Source organism: Aegilops tauschii, chromosome 1 (assembly GCF_002575655.3).
Source record: "Aegilops tauschii subsp. strangulata cultivar AL8/78 chromosome 1, Aet v6.0, whole genome shotgun sequence".
Taxonomy (NCBI): Eukaryota; Viridiplantae; Streptophyta; class Magnoliopsida; order Poales; family Poaceae; genus Aegilops; species Aegilops tauschii.
Genome location: NC_053035.3, coordinates 62,828,197 through 62,846,999, shown reverse-complemented (window position 1 = coordinate 62,846,999; position 18,803 = coordinate 62,828,197). Strand labels below are relative to the sequence as shown.

The 18,803-nt window shown below is 49.5% G+C and overlaps 1 protein-coding gene across 1 annotated transcript in view; it reads right to left on the bottom strand.

Moving 5' to 3' along the window:
- The window catches only part of LOC141027565 (uncharacterized), a 28,212-nt gene extending 9,619 nt beyond the window's left edge, over positions 1 to 18,593 (bottom strand). The window contains exons 1-2 of the mRNA XM_073504642.1: positions 18,069 to 18,593; positions 17,818 to 17,928 (exon numbers count right to left, since the gene is read on the bottom strand). Of these exons, the coding sequence (XP_073360743.1) occupies positions 17,818 to 17,928; positions 18,069 to 18,593 (636 nt within the window). The remainder of the gene's footprint in view (positions 1 to 17,817; positions 17,929 to 18,068) is intronic.
- Between the last annotated feature and the right edge of the window lie 210 nt (positions 18,594 to 18,803).

The following is an 18,803-nucleotide window of genomic DNA, read 5'->3' as shown; positions in this document are numbered from 1 at the left end:
AAACTCCATGAAGATGGATCGTTTGGACTCACTTGATTTTGAATCACTTGAGACATGCAAATCATACCACATGGGCAAGATGACTGAAAAGCCTCGTTTTCAGTAAGATGGAACAAGAGAGCAACTTGTTGGATGTAATACATTTTGATGTGTGCAGTCCAATGAGTGCTGAGGCATGCAGTGGATATCATTAAGTTCTAACTTCACAGATGATTTGAGTAGATGCTGAGTGTATTTACTTGATGGAACACAAGTCTGAATTATTGAAAGGTTCAAGTAATTTCAGAGTGAAGTTGAAGATCGTCGTGACAAGAGGATAAAATGTCTGTGATATGATCATAGAGATGAGTATCTGAGTTACGAGTTTGGCACACAATTAAGACATTGTGGAAAGTATTTCACAATTAATACCGCCTGGAACACCATAGTGTGATGGTGTGTCCGAACATCATAACTGCACCCTATTGGATATGGTGCATAACATGATGTCTCTTATCGAATTACCACTATCGTTTATGGGTTAGGCATTAGAGACAACCGCATTCACTTTAAAAGGGGCAACACGCAATTCCGTTGAGACGACACCGTTTAGAGAAACCTAAGTTGTCGTTTCTTAAAAGTTTGGGGCTGCGCAGCTTATGTGAAAAAGTTTCAAGCTGATAAGCTCGAACCCAAAGCGGATAAATACATCTTCATAGAAAACCCAAAACAGTTGGGCATACCTCCTATTTCAGATCTGGAAGCAAAAGTAATTGTTTCTAGAAACGAGTCCTTTCTCGAGGAAAAGTTTCTCTCGAAAGAATTGAGTGGGAGGATGGTGGAGACTTGATAAGGTTATTGAACCGTCACTTCAACTAGTGTGTAGCAGGGCACAGGAAGTTGTTCCTGTGGCACCTACACCAATTGAAGTGGAAGCTTATGATAGTGATCATGAAACTTCGGATCAAGTCACTACCAAACCTCGTAGGACGACGAGGATGCGTGCTACTTCAGAGTGGTACGTGATCCTGTCTGAGATATCATGTTGTTGGACAATACTGAACCTACGAGCTATGGAGAAGCGATGGTGGGCCCATATTCCGAAAAATGGTTAGAAGCCATAAAATCCGAGAGGATCCATGTATGAAAACAAAGTATAGACTTTGAGAGTACTACTTGATGGTCGTAAGGCTGTTGAGGTAAATGGATCTTTAAGAAGAAGACAAACATGGACGGTAATGTTACCGTCTATGAAGCTCGACTTGTGGCAAAGAGTATTTCCACAAGTTCAAGGAGTTGACTATGATGAGATTTTCTCATCCGTAGCGGTGCTTAAGTCCGTCGGAATCATGTTAGCATTAGCTGTATTTGTGAAATCTGGCAGATGGATGTCAAAACAAGTTTCCTTACCAGTTTTCGTAAGGAAAGGTTGTATGTGATACAATCAGAAAGTTTTTGTCGATCCTAAGGATGCTAAAAGGTATGCTAGCTTCAGCGATCCTTCCATGGATTAGAGCAAGCATCTCGGAGTCAGAATATACACTTTGATGGAGTGATCAAAGTTTTTGGGTTTATACAAAGTTTGTTAGAAACTTGTATTTACAATAAAGTGAGTGGGAGCGCTACAACATTTCTGATAAGTATATCTGAATGACATATTGTTGATCTGAAATGATGTAAAATTTCTGGAAAGCATAAAGGGTTGTTTGAAAGGAGTTTTTCAAAGGAAGACCTGGATAAAAGCTACTTACATATTGGGCATCAAGATCTATAGAGATAGATCAAGACGCCCGAAGATACTTTCAAAGAACGCACACCTTGACATGATTTTGAAAGAGTTCAAAATAGATCAGCAAAGAAGGAGTTCTTGGCTGTGTTACAAGGTGTGAGTATTGAGTAAGACTCAAGACCTGACCACAGCAGAAGAGAGAGAAAGGACGAAGGTCGTCCCCTATGCTTTAGACGTAGGCTCTACAGTATGCTATGCTGTGTACCGCACGTGAAGTGTGCCTTGCCATGAGTTGGTCAAGGGGTACAATAGTGATCCGGGAATGGATCACATGACAGCGGTCGAACTTATCCTTAGTACCTAGTGGACTAAGGAATTTTCTCGATTATGGAGGTGAAAAGGAGTTCGTCGTAAAGGGTTACGTCGATGCGAACTTTGACACTAATCCGGATGACTCTGAGTAGTAAACCGGATTCGTATAGTAGTGCAATTACTTGAAATGGCTCCAAGTAGCGCGTGGTAGCATCCACAAAGATGACATAGATATTCGTAAAGCACACACGGATCTGAAAGGTTCAGACCCGTTGACTAATAACCTCTCTCACAAGCATAACATGATCAAACCAGAACTCATTGAGTGTTAATCACATAGTGATGTGAACTAGATTGTTGACTCTAGTAAACTCTTTGGATGTTGGTCACATGGTGATGTGACCTATGAATGTTAATCACATGGTGATGTGAACTAGATTATTGAATCTAGTGCAAGTGGGAGACTGTTAGAAATATGCCCTAGAGGCAATAATAAATTGGTTATTATTATATTTCCTTGTTCATGATAATCGTTTATTACCCATGCTAGAATTCTATTGATAGGAAACTCAGATACATGTGTGGATACATAGACAACACCATGTCCCTAGTAAGCCTCTAGTTGACTAGCTCGTTGATCAATAGATGGTTACGGTTTCCTGACCATGGACATTGGATGTCGTTGATAACGGGATCACATCATTAGGAGAATGATGTGATGGACAAGACCCAATCCTAAGCCTAGCACAAGATCGTGTAGTTCGTTTGCTCAGAGCTTTTCTAATGTCAAGTATCACTTCCTTAGACCATGAGATTGTGCAACTCCCGGATACCGTAGGAATACTTTGGGTGTACCAAACGTCACGACGTAACTGGGTGACTATAAAGGTGCACTACAGGTATCTCTGAAAGTGTCTGTTGGGTTGGCACGAATCGAGACTGGGATTTGTCACTCCGTGTAAACGGAGAGGTATCTCTGGGCCCACTCGGTAGGACATCATCATAATGTGCACAATGTGACCAAGGAGTTGATCACGGGATGATGTGAGTTACGGAACGAGTAAAGAGACTTGCCGGTAACGAAATTGAACAAGGTATAGGGATACCGACGATCAAATCTCGGGCAAGTAACATATCGATAGACAAAGGGAATTGAATACGGGATTGATTGAATCCCCGACATCGTGGTTCATCCGATCAGATCATCGTGGAACATGTGGGAGCCAACATGGGTATCCAGATCCCGCTGTTGGTTATTGACCGGAGAACGTCTCGGTCATGTCTGCATGGTTCCCGAACCTGTAGGGTCTACACGCTTAAGGTTCGATGACGCTAGGGTTATAGGGAAAGTATGTACGTGGTTACCGAATGTTGTTCGGAGTCCCGGATGAGATCCCGGACGTCACGAGGAGTTCCGGAATGGTCCGGAGGTAAAGATTTATATATAGGAAGTATGGTTTTGGCCACCGGAAGTGTTCCGGGCATCACCGGTAGTGTACCGGGACCACCGGAGGGGTCCGGGGGTCCACCGGGAGGGGCCACAGGGCCCCGGAGGCATACATGGGCCAAGTGTGAGAAGGGACCAGCCCCTAGGTGGGCTGGGGCGCCTCCCCACCAAGGCCCATGCGCCTGGAGAGAAGAGGGGGCAAACCCTAGGGCAGATGGGCCCTTAAGGCCCATGACTGGTGCGCCACCCTCTCCCCCCCCACTTGGCCGCCACCCTAGATGGGTTTGGGGCTGCCGCACCCCTTGGGGTGGAAACCCTAGAGGGGGCGCAGCCCCCTCCCTCTCCCCTATATATAGTTGAGGCATTGGGGGCTGCAAACACATGAGTTTCCCTCTCCCTTGCGCAGCCCTACCTCCTCCTCCTCCTCTCCCGCGGTGCTTGGCGAAGCCCTGCGGGACTGCCACACTCCTCCATCACCACCACGCCGTCGTGCTGCTGCTGGATGGAGTCTTCCCCAACCTCTACCTCTCTCCTTGCTGGATCAAGGCGTGGGAGACGTCACCGGGCTACACGTGTGTTGAACGCGGAGGCAACGTTCTTCGGTGCTCAGATCGGAATCAACCGCGATCTGAATCGGTACGAGTACCACTCCCTCATCCGCGTTCTTGCAACGCTTCCGCATCGCGATCTACAATGGTATGTAGATGCACTCTCCTTCCCCTCGTTGCTAGATTACTCCATAGATTGATCTTGGTGATGCGTAGAAAATTTTGAATTTCTGCTACGTTCCCCAACACGGTTTATATAGACACCGGAGGGGGCTAGGGTTACACAGAGTCTATTACAAGGGAGGAGATCTACATATCCATATCGCCAAGCTTGCCTTCCACGCCAAGGAGAGTCCCATCCGGACACGGGACGAAGTCTTCAATCTTGTATCTTCATAGTCCAACAGTCCGGCCAAACGATATAGTCCGGATGTCCGAGGACCCCCTAATCCAGGACTCCCTCAGTAGCCCCTGAACGAGGCTTCAATGACGATGAGTCCGGCGCGCAGATTTGTCTTCGACATTGCAAGGCGGGTTCTTCCTCCGAATACTCCATAGAAGATCTTGAAAACAAGGATAGTGTCCGGCTCTGCAAAACATGTTCCACATACCACCGTAGAGAGAATAATATTTCCACAAATCTAATCTGCTGACACGCTTGGCAGCATGACATCATACCACGGCCTGGTCATTATTCGAACCATTTTTCTCAACCAGCTACTACACATATTGCGAGGCGGTTTTCTTGGCACGTCTTGTCGAAGTAGAGATCGTGTCCGCTTATCACGGGATTCTCATCAATACGGATGTGGGTAACCCAACCGCGCCATCAATTACGGTGCTTGGGGAATAAGAGAGTTTTACTAGGCAGGTGGGGAGGCGTATAGTTTCCTCTGCCCCTATAAAGGGACAAGGATTCCTCTTTTTACCCACGCCTTCTTCCTCCTTGCTCATCCATTCTTGTGCACTTGAGCTCCAGCACCAAAGTTCGTGTCCCCCCCCCCAAACCACTCCAAGCATGTCCGAAGCAGGAGGCAAGTGGATGGTCTCCTCCGTCACAGAGGAGAACATCACAAAGCTAAGGGGAGCCGGATCTCTGCCGCGGACATCGCACACCGGCTGCCAGATGCGGGGCAGATCATCCCTACGCCCGAACCCCATGAGAGGGTGGTTTTCCTTACCCACTTTGTTCGCGGACTGGGATTTCCCCTCCACCCGTTCGTCCGCGGGCTCATGTTCTAATACGGGCTGGATTTTCACGATCTGGCCCCCAATTTCATCCTCAACATCTCGGCGTTTATCGTCATGTGCGAGGCCTTCCTCCGCATCAAGCCCCACTTTGGCCTGTGGCTGAAGACCTTCAATGTTAAACCGAAGGTGGTGGTCGGCCAGCAAGCAGAGTGCGGAGGCGCCATGGTAGGCAAAATGCCCAATGTCACCTGGCTCGAAGGCTCCTATGTGGAGACCATAAAGGGGTGGCAATTGGGGTGGTTCTACATCACCGAGCCGCGCGACACCAACTGGGTGGCGGCCCCCGAATTCCGATCCGGAATCCCCACGCAGCTCACCTCCTGGAAAGAGAAGGGCCTGTCCTGGGGTTCATCGGTGGAGCTGACCGGACTCCAGAAATGCATCAGAAACATGATGAGCAAGAAAATCAAGCTTGTCAACGTGGTCCAGGTCATGCTCTTCCGCCGGATCCTCCCGTGTCAACGACGGGCATTCAATTTGTGGGAGTTCGACCTGGCCGACCACCAGATGCTGCGAGAGCTCTTCGACACGACGCACAAGGACGTCTGGAAGCTGATGTTTAAGGGCACCGAGGTACCTCCTCCCCTTACCGAGGACCGCGGACTCAGCGCAAAGCGCCATGCCAATCCGGTAAGTTTTTTTATATCTCATAGGGTGTTTATTTTCCCCAGTTTAATCATGTGCGGGATCTAAGCCTCCATGCCATTAACATGACTGGGTAGAGACAGCGGAGCAGATCGATTGCCCAGCCCCCCTGCCTGAGGATCCAGCAGATGCTCTCCTAACGGAGATGCTGGTTCCGGTGCCTTACGAGGTGCCGGTGAAGAAGGGCAAGAAGAAGGCCACGGGGACCCGGAAGGGTCTCCGGCGCAAGGTTATATCGGACTCATCGTCCGAAAACTCCGAGGCGCACTCCTCCCACGAAAGCGAGGAGGAGGAAGAGGAAAGTTCTCCCCCCAGCCGAGGGAGACAAGAAAAGGAAGGCCGCCCCATCCGGGGAGGCCGAAGGGTCCAAGAAGGGAAGGACCCTCCTTCCGGACTGCTCCACGACGGCCGCCTACAGCGACGACGAGTGGTTGCCCAGGGACAAGCCCCTGGCGAAGTCGTAAGTATCCGGATACCATAGCAATTCATGGTATGTTTTATTGCATTGCTTCTCATCACGCCGAACATGATTATGCAGTCCGTCCCGAGCCCATATCGACGTATCTTCGTCGGATGGTTCTTTGGACCCGTCGGATATGAATAGCGATTCACTTCAGACCGCCTCCACCCCTCGCCCTACGGACAATGTCGAGGTGTTGTCTCAAAGGCACCGAGCCGAGGGGAGGCAGTCCTGGAGGCGCCTCGAGGCGACGTTCCGGACCCTGGGCGCAAAGGGAGCAAGACTCCCATGGGCTCCAAATTCGGCCTCCAGCCGAACACTGCGCCGGAACCTCCAGTGGTTCCAGACTCTGTCAGGCGACCCCCCGTTAAGAGGGGCAAGCCGCCCGTGCCAGTGGCCTCTGTCCATCCAGAGGCACCGGACAACTTGCTGGAAGCGCTTCGCGGCGCATCCATCGACGAAGAGCACCGCACTATCATGAGTGCGGTGATCGAGAAGGTTTAGTCCGCCAAAAGCGGACTAACTGAAGCTTGTGCCAGCCTCTTAACAAGCTTTCAAGTAAGTAGTCAAATTATGGGAAAATATTACCGCATAGACAGTAGCCCCTGATGCTCTGTTTGGCGTTCGCGAAGAAAGGCCGAATAGAGGATCAAATAATGACTCAGGAGTCTAATCAGAATATGTCTATGTGCATATGCAGGCTTCACTGCTGTCCGCTGCCGCACGTACTGCGGAGGTCGCTCCACTGAAGCAGGACCTTGAGCGGTCCATGGAAGAGCTCAGCCTTACCAAGAGGCAGCTCGAAGAGAACAAAGGTAAGCGATACCCTGTCCATATATTAAAAAGAAATTTGGTTGTAAAATAATAGGATCATCATGAATTTGCCAGGGCCACGACCGAAGTGGTGACCTTGAAGAAGGCGCTGTCCGAGGCCGAAGACAAAGCGGCCAAGGAGCACATCGAGCGAGAAAAGCAAGAAGCCCGGGTAGGCGAGGTGCAGCAAGAGCTCCAGGCTCTCGCCAAAAAACACGAGTCCTTGGAGCTTGACTCTTAGACGCGAGAATCCGAGCTTGCGAAAGCCCTCGAAAGCGCACAAAACGCCAAGGCTGAAGCCCACAAGGCCCTCCAGGAGAGTGAGGCGGTTAAGAATATAGCAGCGGGTAAGGCATTCATTATGCAAAGCAAGCATGTGAAGGAAACTTTCCTTTTACTTACCCGAGTTTGGAGCTCTCCAGGAGCGTTCGCAGATCTTCCCCGCAGTGTGTTGGATGCCGTGGAGTTTTACCGGGCTGAGGAGGGGAGCTCGATGGAGAAGTTGTTCTGGTCTCAGTATACTAGGACCGAACACCAAATGCCCTTGAGCGACTAGCTGAAGCAACTGGTCGAGCTCCACAAGGCGGCCGAACAGGCCATGAAGGGTCTTATAGTCCGGATGTGGCCTAGCGATCCCCTGCCTGACAGCTACTTTGGTCTGGTGAGGCGGCTTGTGAATGCCTGCCCACGGCTTGAAGTCATAAAGCAGTCCGTCTGCATCGAGGGTACGCGCAGGGCTTTTGCCCGCGCGAAGGTGCACTGGGCGAAGCTGGACGCCATAAAGCTGGTGAAGGAGGGGCCGCCGGAAGGCAAGGAGCATCGCCACCCTGAAATGTATTATTACAGTGTCCTGAAGGGTTCCCGCCTTGTGGCGGAGGAATGTGCTAAAGATGTAATATTTGAATGAACGTACTCATGTGATCCTTTAATGTGAAACAAGTTCATTTGCCCTATGCAATGCTTGTTAATTTAAAATATTACCTTCTGTGCGGCCGTTTATGAAATCTAAGGGTTGGCCAGTCATCGGCTTCTGCCCCCATGTAACTAGTACTGGGGTGTTCGGGATAAACCTGAACACTCTTTATCCCAATTTTGGGTCCTTCAAGGGAGGTGTTCAGCACAACGAACCAGGCAATCAGACTATAAGGCTTTATCACTCTCACTTAGCCATAGAAGTCTACAATTTTAAATTTTGGCGAAGCCCCTAGTATTCGGAAGGCCGAATTTGGGGCGCTATATACGCCTAAGCCGGGCAAGGCCGACTCCTCGCCCGAAGCGGAAAAAGTCTTTAAGGACTTGAGACCTCTCGAACAGCGACCAGCTATCGCCTTATCATGACAGTCAGTTTTCGGCTTTCTCTACTGAGGTGCTCGTCCGAAAGAACCGGGACACAATCGCAGTAGTTCTCCCAGCGCTACCTTAGCCGATATTGCGGAACGTAAGGTACCAAAACATCTGAGCCGGGCAAACCCAACTATTGACCCAAGACATGATTCGGAGCCGATGCATATAATGCTATAAGTTCGGGGTGCCGCACTGTCGAAACTGTTCGGACTTCTCACGCCGTGTTATGGGGTATACTAAAGCCCCTGGCGTATAGGTCGTACCAGAATGTACGGGTGCAAGTTGTCGTAAATAAACAGACAAGAAAAAGGAAAGATAATGCAATAATAGACTAATGCTACGCATTGTTATTTAAATAATACGTCAAAGCGTACTGATACAAGTAGTGCAATAAGCAAAAAATAGGACTATTTGACATGTCCTATCCAAGGGCAAGCTACGTATGGGTATTAAAAAACGGGTATGTCGATTGTTATTAGAGACCACCTGGGGATTCCCTTGTACGTCTTAGCTTCTTGCCTCCTTGGTTGTTCCTTCCCGTAATGTGTCCAGCAATCATACTGCCGTAAAGGCTTCCAGATAGTAAGGTCCTGAAAGAGAGAAAATGATAAAGGCATGCAGCCCCTGGGGCGGTTGAGCCGCATTGTGGGACATGCCCTGGTCGTGCCCCCGCCTATGCCCATGGTATTTTCAGTGCGTAAATGTACGCGCGGCACGGATTTCGTCGCTTGACTGGGACTAGGATGGGGGCCGAATTGCTAGGCGAGCTTTGAACGTGCCAGGCGATCCTGTTGCAGGTTATTCCGGACTCGCTTGACAGTATCCGGGGGCTTTATCGTCGAATTGGCGGTTTGCCTTAAAAGGCTGCTTTGTGCCTCAGCTGCGAGGGCCGCAGTGTGTTCCTCCGTGTGGAGTGAGTGTTTTGTGTTTCCATTGACTGTTATAACCCCACGCGGTCCTGGCATTTTGAGCTTGAGGTATGCATGCTGCGGTACCGCATTGAATCTAGCAAATGCGGTTCGCCCGAGCAGTGCTTGATAGCCACTGCGGAACGGGACGATATCGAAGATTAACTCCTCGCTTCGGAAGTTGTCCGGAGATTCGAAGACCACTTCCAGTGTGATTGAGCCCGTGCAATGGTCCTCTACACCTGGGATGACACCTTTAAAGGTGGTTTTAGTGGGTTTGATCCTCGAGGGGTCTATACCCATTTTGCGCACTGTATCCTGATAGAGCAAGTTCAGGCTGTTGCCGCCGTCCATAAGGACTCGAGTGAGGTGAAATCCGTCGATGATGGGGTCAAGGACCAATGCGGCAGATCCGCCATGTCGGATACTAGTGGGGTGGTCCCTGCGATCGAAGGTGATCAGACAAGAGGACCATGGGTTGAACTTTGGGGCGACTGGCTCCATCACATAGACGTCCCCTAGTGCACGCTTCCGTTCCCTCTTGGGAATGTGGGTTGCGTATATCATGTTCACCATTTTCACTTGTGGGGGGAACCTCTTCTGTCCTCCCGTGTTCGGCGGCCTGGGCTCCTCCTCGTCGTCGCTGTGCAGCCCCTTGTCCTTGTTTTCCGCGTTCAGTTTGTCGGCCTGCTTGAACACCCAGCATTCTCTATTGGTGTGATTGGCTGGCTTGTCGGGCGTTCCGTGAATTTGACACGAGCGATCGAGTATGCGGTCCAAACTGGACGGGCCCAGAGTACTTCTTTTGAATGGCTTTTTCCGCTGACCGGATTTAGAGCCACTGAATCCGGCATTGACTGTCGTATCTTCGGCGTTATCGCCATTGTTGCGGCGCTTATGTCTGTTACGACGTGGTCTGCCGTTATTATCTTTGGTAGCTGAAGTGCCCGGATTCCTTGATGTGTTGTTGCTGTGAGCCAGCCAGCTATCCTCGCCCGCGCAAAAGTGGGTCATGAGTGTCGTGAGGGCTGCCATGGATTTTGGCTTCTCTTGGCCGAGGTGCCGGGCAAGCCATTCGTCGCGGATGTTATGCTTGAATGCCGCTAAGGCCTCTGCATCCGGACAGTCGACAATTTGGTTTTTCTTAGTTAGGAACTTGGTCCAGACTTTCCTGGCCGAATTATATGGCTGGTGAATTATATGGCTCAAGTCATCGGCGTCTGGTGGCCGCACATAAGTACCCTGGAAGTTGTCAAGGAATGCGTCTTCCAAATCCTCCCAACTGCCAATGGAGTCTGCTGGCAAGCTATTTAGCCAATGGCGAGCTGGTCCTTTGAGTTTTAGTGGGAGGTACTTGATGGCATGCAGATCATCACCGCGAGCCATGTGGATGTGGAGGAGGAAATCCTCGATCCATACCGTGGGATCTGTTGTACCATCATATGATTCAATATTTACGGGTTTAAAACCCTTTGGGAATTCGTGATCCATTACTTCATCAGTGAAGCATAGGGGGTGTGCGGCGCCTCTGTGCTAGCTATATCACGACGCAGTTCATATGAGTCTTTGTCTGCTGTATTCGGCCCGGCCGGATTTACTTTTAGTGTATCCGGCATGATGATCATCGTCCCGCGTTGGTGCGCGCTGTAACACCCCGCATGTAACTTGCCATATTTGTAACTCCGACTCTTGCCATTTTCGGCTATGTGTTATGATATTCCCTCCATGGTCGGGTTTTGTCTTTCGTTTTGCTTTTGTTCATGTCTTGCATTTCCTATCATGTCATCATGTGCATTGCATTTGCATACGTGTTCGTCTCATGCATCCGAGCATTTTCCCCGTTGTCCGTTTTGTAATCCGGCGCTCCTATCTCCTCCGGTGCACCCCTCTTGTTTTCTTTCGTGAGCGGGTGTCAAACATTCTTGGAATGGACCGACGCTTGTCAAGTGGCCTTAGTATACCACCGGTAGGCCACCGGTCAAGTTTTGTTCCATTTGGAGGTCGTTTGGTACTCCAACGGTTAACCGGGCATCCGCAAAGTCCATTTGTGTGTTGCAGCAAAAAAACCCTCTCTAAACAGCCCAAAACCCACCAAACTCTCTTCTATGCTCTGGGTCGTTCGATCACGATCGTGTGGGCGAAAACCGCACCTCATTTGGACTCTCCTAGCTCCCTCTACCTATTTATATGTGACCCTCCCGAAAAACAATCGCAGTCCAAACCCTACCTCTCTTCCACCTCGCGCCCGGACAAAATCCTCCGCCGCCGGACGTGCCGCGCCGCCTTCCCGGAAGAATCCCATCGCGCCACCTGTACCCGCCGCCGCCGTTCCCGCCGCGCGCCGCCGCGGGCCCGCGAGCCCAGATCCGGCCCGTGGGGCCCGAACCGCCGCCGCCCGAGACGCCTGCCCCGCGCCCAAGGCTGCGCCGGCGCGCCACCGCCGCCTCGCCCGCGTGCCGCCGCCGGCTCCCTTCGCCGCCGCCGCCGCGGGACGCCGCCTGCCGCCGCGCGTCGCCTCCTCCTCCGGTCGCCCTCGCCGGCGCCTCGTCCCCTCCCTCCGGCGTCCTCCTCCCGCTTTTCCGGCCTCCTCTCCGGCGGGCAGCGCCGCCGCTCGGGAACCTAGCTCGATCCAGATCGATACAGTAACCGTACATTGACTTCCTCACCCCCCGAAAATATTCTGTCTTTGCAATTTTACATTAAGTGCCCCTATTCAACATTGCATAACTCTCTGCATATAGCTCCGTTTCGCGCGTGTAATATGTCAAAATGTTCACCTCGTGATGCTCTACATTTTGTTCAATTGTACCATGTTCATTAGAGGCCATCTTAATGCCCAAATCTCTGTTGCAAGAGGGCTAGTTGCTGTTATCTGCTGGTTCTTAACAGAACTTGGAGATTTGTCATTTTTGTATCATTTTATCTGTGCATCTTATGGGCATGACCTCTACATGTGTTTTGTTGTATGCCATGCTATGTTTCCAGTAGTGTATGCCATGTATTTTTGTGATCTCTGTGGTGACTAGAACAGGCATGCAAACTAGGCCTCGTAATGTTTCTGATTTCAGGGACTTGGTGATTTTGTTGCCATGTAAACTTGATGCTACAGAGAGATCCATGCATATTTTGGAGAGGTTCAGTAAGGATGTTTTGTAGATATTGTTGTAATTTTTCATTCCTGCCCTTGTTTGCAATTATGGAGTGCCATAGAATGACTCAATCTTGCTCTACTTTTGATATAAAATATTTCTGGCAGATTCTTAACATGATATGCAATTTTGCCAAGCTTATTGTAGTTGATCCATGCATGCTATGCTTTTGTTATTGCCATGGTTAGCTTCATAAATATGCCATCTTTCTGTAGGTATGCTTATTTTGTCATGTATTGCCTTTTGGTGAGTGCATCAAGCTCACCAAGATGCCTTCATATTATTATTTCTGCCATGCTCTGTTTTCTGCCAAGTCTGAAACCTGATAACGAAATTTGCTATGTTTACGAGGTTGCCATCATATCTTATGGTCCTTTTTGTCTTATGGTCAGTAAGGGACTTTTGTCATATGAATTTAGTAGAATACTGCAATACCTTGTTTGCCATGTTAAGTTCCGGTAGCATGTTGATTTCGTGCTCTGAACATTGCTACCTGATGCTGTTTTCTGCCATGTCCAGTAATTTCACCAAGTCTGGAACCTGTTATCTTTGGCACTTTTGCCATGCTTGTTTGAGCTTGTTATGTTGTGAACTAGCCGTAGCTCAGTGTTCATCTTTTGTCAAGCATCTCCTGTAGATTACTGTCATATGATTTGTTGCTATGTTGGAGTGCTGTAGCATTGTTGCTTGTTGCATTTTAAGTGCTATCATGCTGTTAATCGCAGATTCGTGTCATTCTTGTTTTGCTTGCCATTTGCAAACCGTGCATCCGTTTCCGGTGATCTTTATATCGATTTCGACCGAAATAGTCTCATCTTTCCAGTGGCATGCTTGGCTTGCCAAGTTACTGCTTTGTTCATCATTTTCCTTCCGGAGCACGCATATGCACCGCATACCATATCTTGCATATCATACATGTTTTGCATCATGTTGCTTGTGCATTTCTCGTGATTGATTGTGGTTCCGTTTGTTTGTGTTCTTGTCTTGGGTAGAGCCGGGAGACGAGTTCGTGAACGAGGAACCTGTTGAGTACGCTTACGAGGATCAAGCTTTCGACAACTCTGAGAACCTTGCAGGCAAGATGACCACCCCTCGAAATCACTTCTATCTTTGCTTTGCTAGTTGTTCGCTCTATTGCCATGCCGCGCTACCTACCACTTGCTATATCATGCCTCCCATATTGCCATGTCAGCCTCTAACCATCCTTTCCTAGCAAACCGTTGTTTGGCTATGTTACCGCTTTTGCTCAGCCCTTCTTATAGCGTTGCTACTTGCAGGTGAAGTTGAAGTTGGTTCCATGTCGGAACATGGATAAGTTAGGATATCACTATATCTCTTATTTAATTAATGCAACTATATATTTGGTAAGGGTGGAAGGCTCGGCCTTATGCCTAGTGTTTTGTTCCACTCTTTCCGCCATAGATTCTGTCATACAGGGCTTATGTTCCTTGAGTTTGCGTTCCTTACGCGGTCGGGTGATTTATCGGACCTCCTTGACAGTTCGCCTTGAATAAAACTCCTCCAGCAAGGCCCAACCTTGGTTTTACCATTTGCGACCTAAGCCTTTTTCCCCCGGGTTTTCTAGAGCCCGAGGGTCATCTTTATTTAAACCCCCGGGCCAGTGCTCCTCTGAGTATTGGTCCAACCTGTCAGTCGCCGGTGGCCACCAGGGGCAACTCTGGGCTGGCCTATCGGAAGCTTGGACAATCCGGTGTGCCCTGAGAACGAGATATGTGCAGCTCCTATCGGGATTTGTCGGCACATTCGGGTGGCTTTGCTAGTCTTGTTTTACCATTGTCGAAATGTCTTGTAGACCGGGATTCCGAGACTGATCGGGTCTTTCCGGAAGAAGGTTTATCCTTCGTTGACCGTGAGAGCTTATGATGGGCTAAGTTGGGACACCCCAGCAGGGTATTATCTTTCGAAAGCCGTGCCCGTGGTTATGAGGCAGATGGGAATTTGTTAATGTCCGGTTGTAGAGAACTTGTCACTTGACCCAATTAAAATACATCAACTGCGTGTGTAGTCGTGATGGTCTCTTCTCGGCGGAGTCCGGGAAGTGAACACGGTCTGAGTGATGTATGACGTAAGTAGGAGTTCAGGATCACTTCTTGGTCATTGCTAGATGACGTCCGCTCCTTTGCTTCTCTTCTCGCTCTCTTTTGCGTATGTTAGCCACCATATATGCTTATTGCCTGCTGCAGCTCCACCTCATTACACCATCCTTTCCGATAAGCTTAAATAGTCTTGATCTCGCGGGTGTGAGATTGCTGAGTCCCCGTGACTCACAGATTCTACCAAAACAGTTGCAGGTGCCGACGATGCCAGTGCAGATGATGGGATCGATCTCAAGTGGGAGTTCGATGATGGACGTGGTCGTTACTATGTGTCTTTTCCTAATGATCAGTAGTGGAGCCCAGTTGGGACGATCGGGGATCTAGCATTTGGGGTTGTCTTATTTCTGGATTTTGACTGTAGTCGGTCTATATGTGTGTATTTTGGATGATGTATGAATTATATTTATGTATTGTGTGAAGTGGCGATTGTAAGCCAACTCTTTATCCCATTCTTGTTCATTACATGGGATTGTGTGAAGATGACCCTTCTTGCGACAAAACCACTATGCGGTTATGCCTCTAAGTCGTGCCTCGACACGTGGGAGATATAGCCGCATCGTGGGCGTTACACGCGCCCCCGTGATCCGTAGATCGATCTTGCATGTTTTGCCTTATTTTCCAATACGTCTCGCAGGTCCCGCGTATTGCCCCAGGCCTTGGTATTTTTGTTTGATTGGCGACGGGGTGCGGGCTGGACTTCGGGCTGAAATGCCTCTCTGTCTCGGCCACGAGGTGGCCGATCAGCCGCATCATACGCTGGTCATGTAGGTTTCAATGCTTCCTCCTCGAGGTGAGGTAGCAACATGCGCTTTGGATAACTCTTGGTTGGCGCTCGAGTTCGTATTCCTCGGCTGCCAGGACTTCGGTCCATCTATCCGCTAGCAGATCTTGATCAGCTCGAAGCTGTTGTTGCTTTTTCTTCAGGCTGTTTGCTATGGCTATAAGCCGGCGCTTGAAGCACTCCTGCTCGACGGGATCCTCAGGCACGATAAGTTCTTCGTCGCCGAGGCTCACCTCGTCTTCGGAGAGAGGCATGTAATTGTCATCCTCCGTTTCTCCATCTGCTGCCTGTTCTGGAGGGCTAGCTTGTTCATCCTCCCGCTCTAAATCTGGCTGGAGGGGATTGTCGTCGTCTTCGGCACTATCCGCACTGTTATTGTCTCTTGTGCCGGTATCACTACTTTTGCTATGGCGGTACTTAGAGCGGTGCCGCTGACGTCAATGCTTGGGTTGCTTCTTGGAGGGGTCATCCTCCGCTGTCTTATTGCCATCGCCTTCTTTGGGGGTATCCACCATGTATATATCATATGATGAGGTGGCGGTCCAGCGCCCTGTGGGCGGTGGTTCCTGTTCGTCTCCTGCATCGTCGTCCATACCGTCGATGTCTTCGGAGTCGAAGTCGAGCATGTCGGTTAAATCATCGACAGTGGCTACTACGTGGGTGGTGGGTGGGGAGCGAATTTCTTCGTCGTCCGCATCCCATTCTAGTCGGACATAGTTCGGCCAAGTTTCTCCTGACAACGAGAGAGACCTTAAAGAACTTTGCACATCGCCAAAAGGCGAGTGCTGAAAGATATCCGCGGAGGTAAACTCCATGATCGGTGCCCAATCGGATTCGATAGGCACGGACGCAGGCGGCTTGGAGCCCGTGGCCGGGGACGAATGCAATGGTTCGGCAACACGGCTCTCGTAAGGGGTGAAGTCAGTATTCGGCCCTATCGCCACTGAGAGTGCGGCCTCCATGGTAGGGTCTATCCACCCGTCCTAGGATGGCGCAATTTGTTCTGGATTGAGGGCCGGAGTAGTTGCAGGTGTGATCTCCCGAACACTGTCCGACAGCAGAATTACGTCATGCTCGTCGTGATTGTGCGGCGCACCCGACATGGGTTCGAATCCGTCGAAGATCAAGTCTCCGCAGATGTCGGCAATATAGTTCAAGTTTCCGAACCTGACCTGATGGCCAGGGGCGTAGCTCTCGATCTGCTCCAGATGGCCAAGCGAGTTGGCCCGCAGTGCGAAGCCGCCGAATACGAAGATCTGTCCGGGGAGGAAAACCTCACCCTGGATCGCATCGTTGCCGATGATCGAAGGAGCCATCAAGCCTTAAGGTGACGGCACAGTGGAACTCTCAATGAAAGCACCAATGTCGGTGTCAAAACCAGCGGATCTCGGGTAGGGGGCCCCGAACTGTGCGTCTAAGGCGGATGGTAACAGGAGGCGAGGGACACGATGTTTACCCAGGTTCGGGCCGTTTCGATTGAGGTAATACCCTACTTCCTGCTTGATTGATCTTGATGATATGAGTATTACAAGAGTTGATCTACCACGAGATCGTACAGGCTAATCCCTAGAAGCTAGCCTATGGTATGATTGTTCTTGTCCTACGGACTAAACCCTCCGGTTTATATAGACACCAGAGGAGGAGATCTACATATTCGTATCGCCAAGCTTGCCTTCCACGCCAAGGAGAGTCCCATCCGGACACGGGACGAAGTCTTCAATCTTGTATCTTCATAGTCCAACAGTCCGGCCAAAGGATATAGTCCGGCTGTCCGAGGATCCCCTAATCCAGGACTCCCTCAGGCATCCTATCCCAGTAAAGTCAACGGTGGACAGATCAAGACGATCAACGTACATGATCCGGTATACACAATTAAAAAGAAAATATGTCAGTTGCCATCATGCTATGTTGAAAAAGAAGCTAATGTAAAGTCCTTCAGTCATCAAGTTGAAGGGGAATGAAGGGAAAAGATTTGCCATCTATTTGTGTTAGTTGCCATCATGCTGTGCTGGCAGTTGCCATGTTGTTATGCTGGTAGTTCCCACAAGCTTAACATCATGGTTGCCATGCAGATTGTATAAACAGAGAGTGGATGTATGAAATGAACACTTTTTTGTGTTGTTGAAAAATGCTATTGCCTTGTAGGCAGCAACCACAGATGCCAAGGATCAAACAGAAGTCACTTTCACATGTAAACAATTCACATAAACAATGAAAACAAAGGGTTGCCATGCATGATCTTGTACGGTTCACACTTATCAACAGCTGACATGTTGATTTGGGAAAACATCCAACCGTGGTAAGAGTATTTGCAAAAGAGTAGGGAAAAAATACCATTAAGTGTAGGTGACAACCCTTCTGGTACATCTTGTTTGAGAATGCATCATGCAGGAAGTCCGCAATGAATTTACACCAATTCATGTTCTTCACGTCTTTCAGCTTCGCCTGCACAACACAAATTTCAGGACAAAGAGTTGGCGCATCAGCATTCAAATGAAAGCTTAAAAAAACTGGCAGTGACTAGCTTCCAAATGACATCAGAATCAAAAGATCGAAGAAGAAAGAAGTAGAGAGAGAGCATTCACCAGGATGGGGAAGCACTTGTTGCTTGGGCGAAGAGATGTGGTAGGCACAAAAATAGCTGAGATCAGGTACATGAGGAGCTTCATCTTAAAAACCTCGCCATGGGTTTTCATGCCCTCCAGCGAATTTGCCAGCACGGTCGTATTCGGCATGGATGTCATCCCAGGAAACAAACGGGCGAACAAGGCTTCCTCGATCTTATTATTCACCTCATACGGGACTTTGATTTCTCCACGGGGCACACCCAAAGTGCAGAACACGGATTCCTCGTCCAAAGGCAGCCTTCCACGTCCCGGAATCACAAATTCCCTGGAGGCAAGATCATAAATCTCACCGAGCCAGTCGCATACGGGGTTCACTAGGTTCTTGCACCGAACATCCATCAGATCCTGCATCCCCATCTCACCAGCAGCTCCCTTCTGCTCGTCAGTAAATCCCTCGGTCAATACAGTCAGGTGTTCTTGCGAAGCCCTATTGCGATAACGTTTCTTCTTCTGCATAACAGAAAAAGGATCATTTGTTGCCATGTTTCAATGTCGTGAAAATTTAGTTCCTAACGGAAGATTGCAAACTCAATGTGACATTAAAACATATGGGGGTGGAAAGTGACCTCATCGCCATCTTTTGTCCGACCAATTGCACGATTCTATTGCGGTAACTCCATAAAGTCATCATCATCGTCTTGATGGTCGCCGCGAGCCATTGTGCTAAGGTAAGAACAAAACACACGTTAGGGT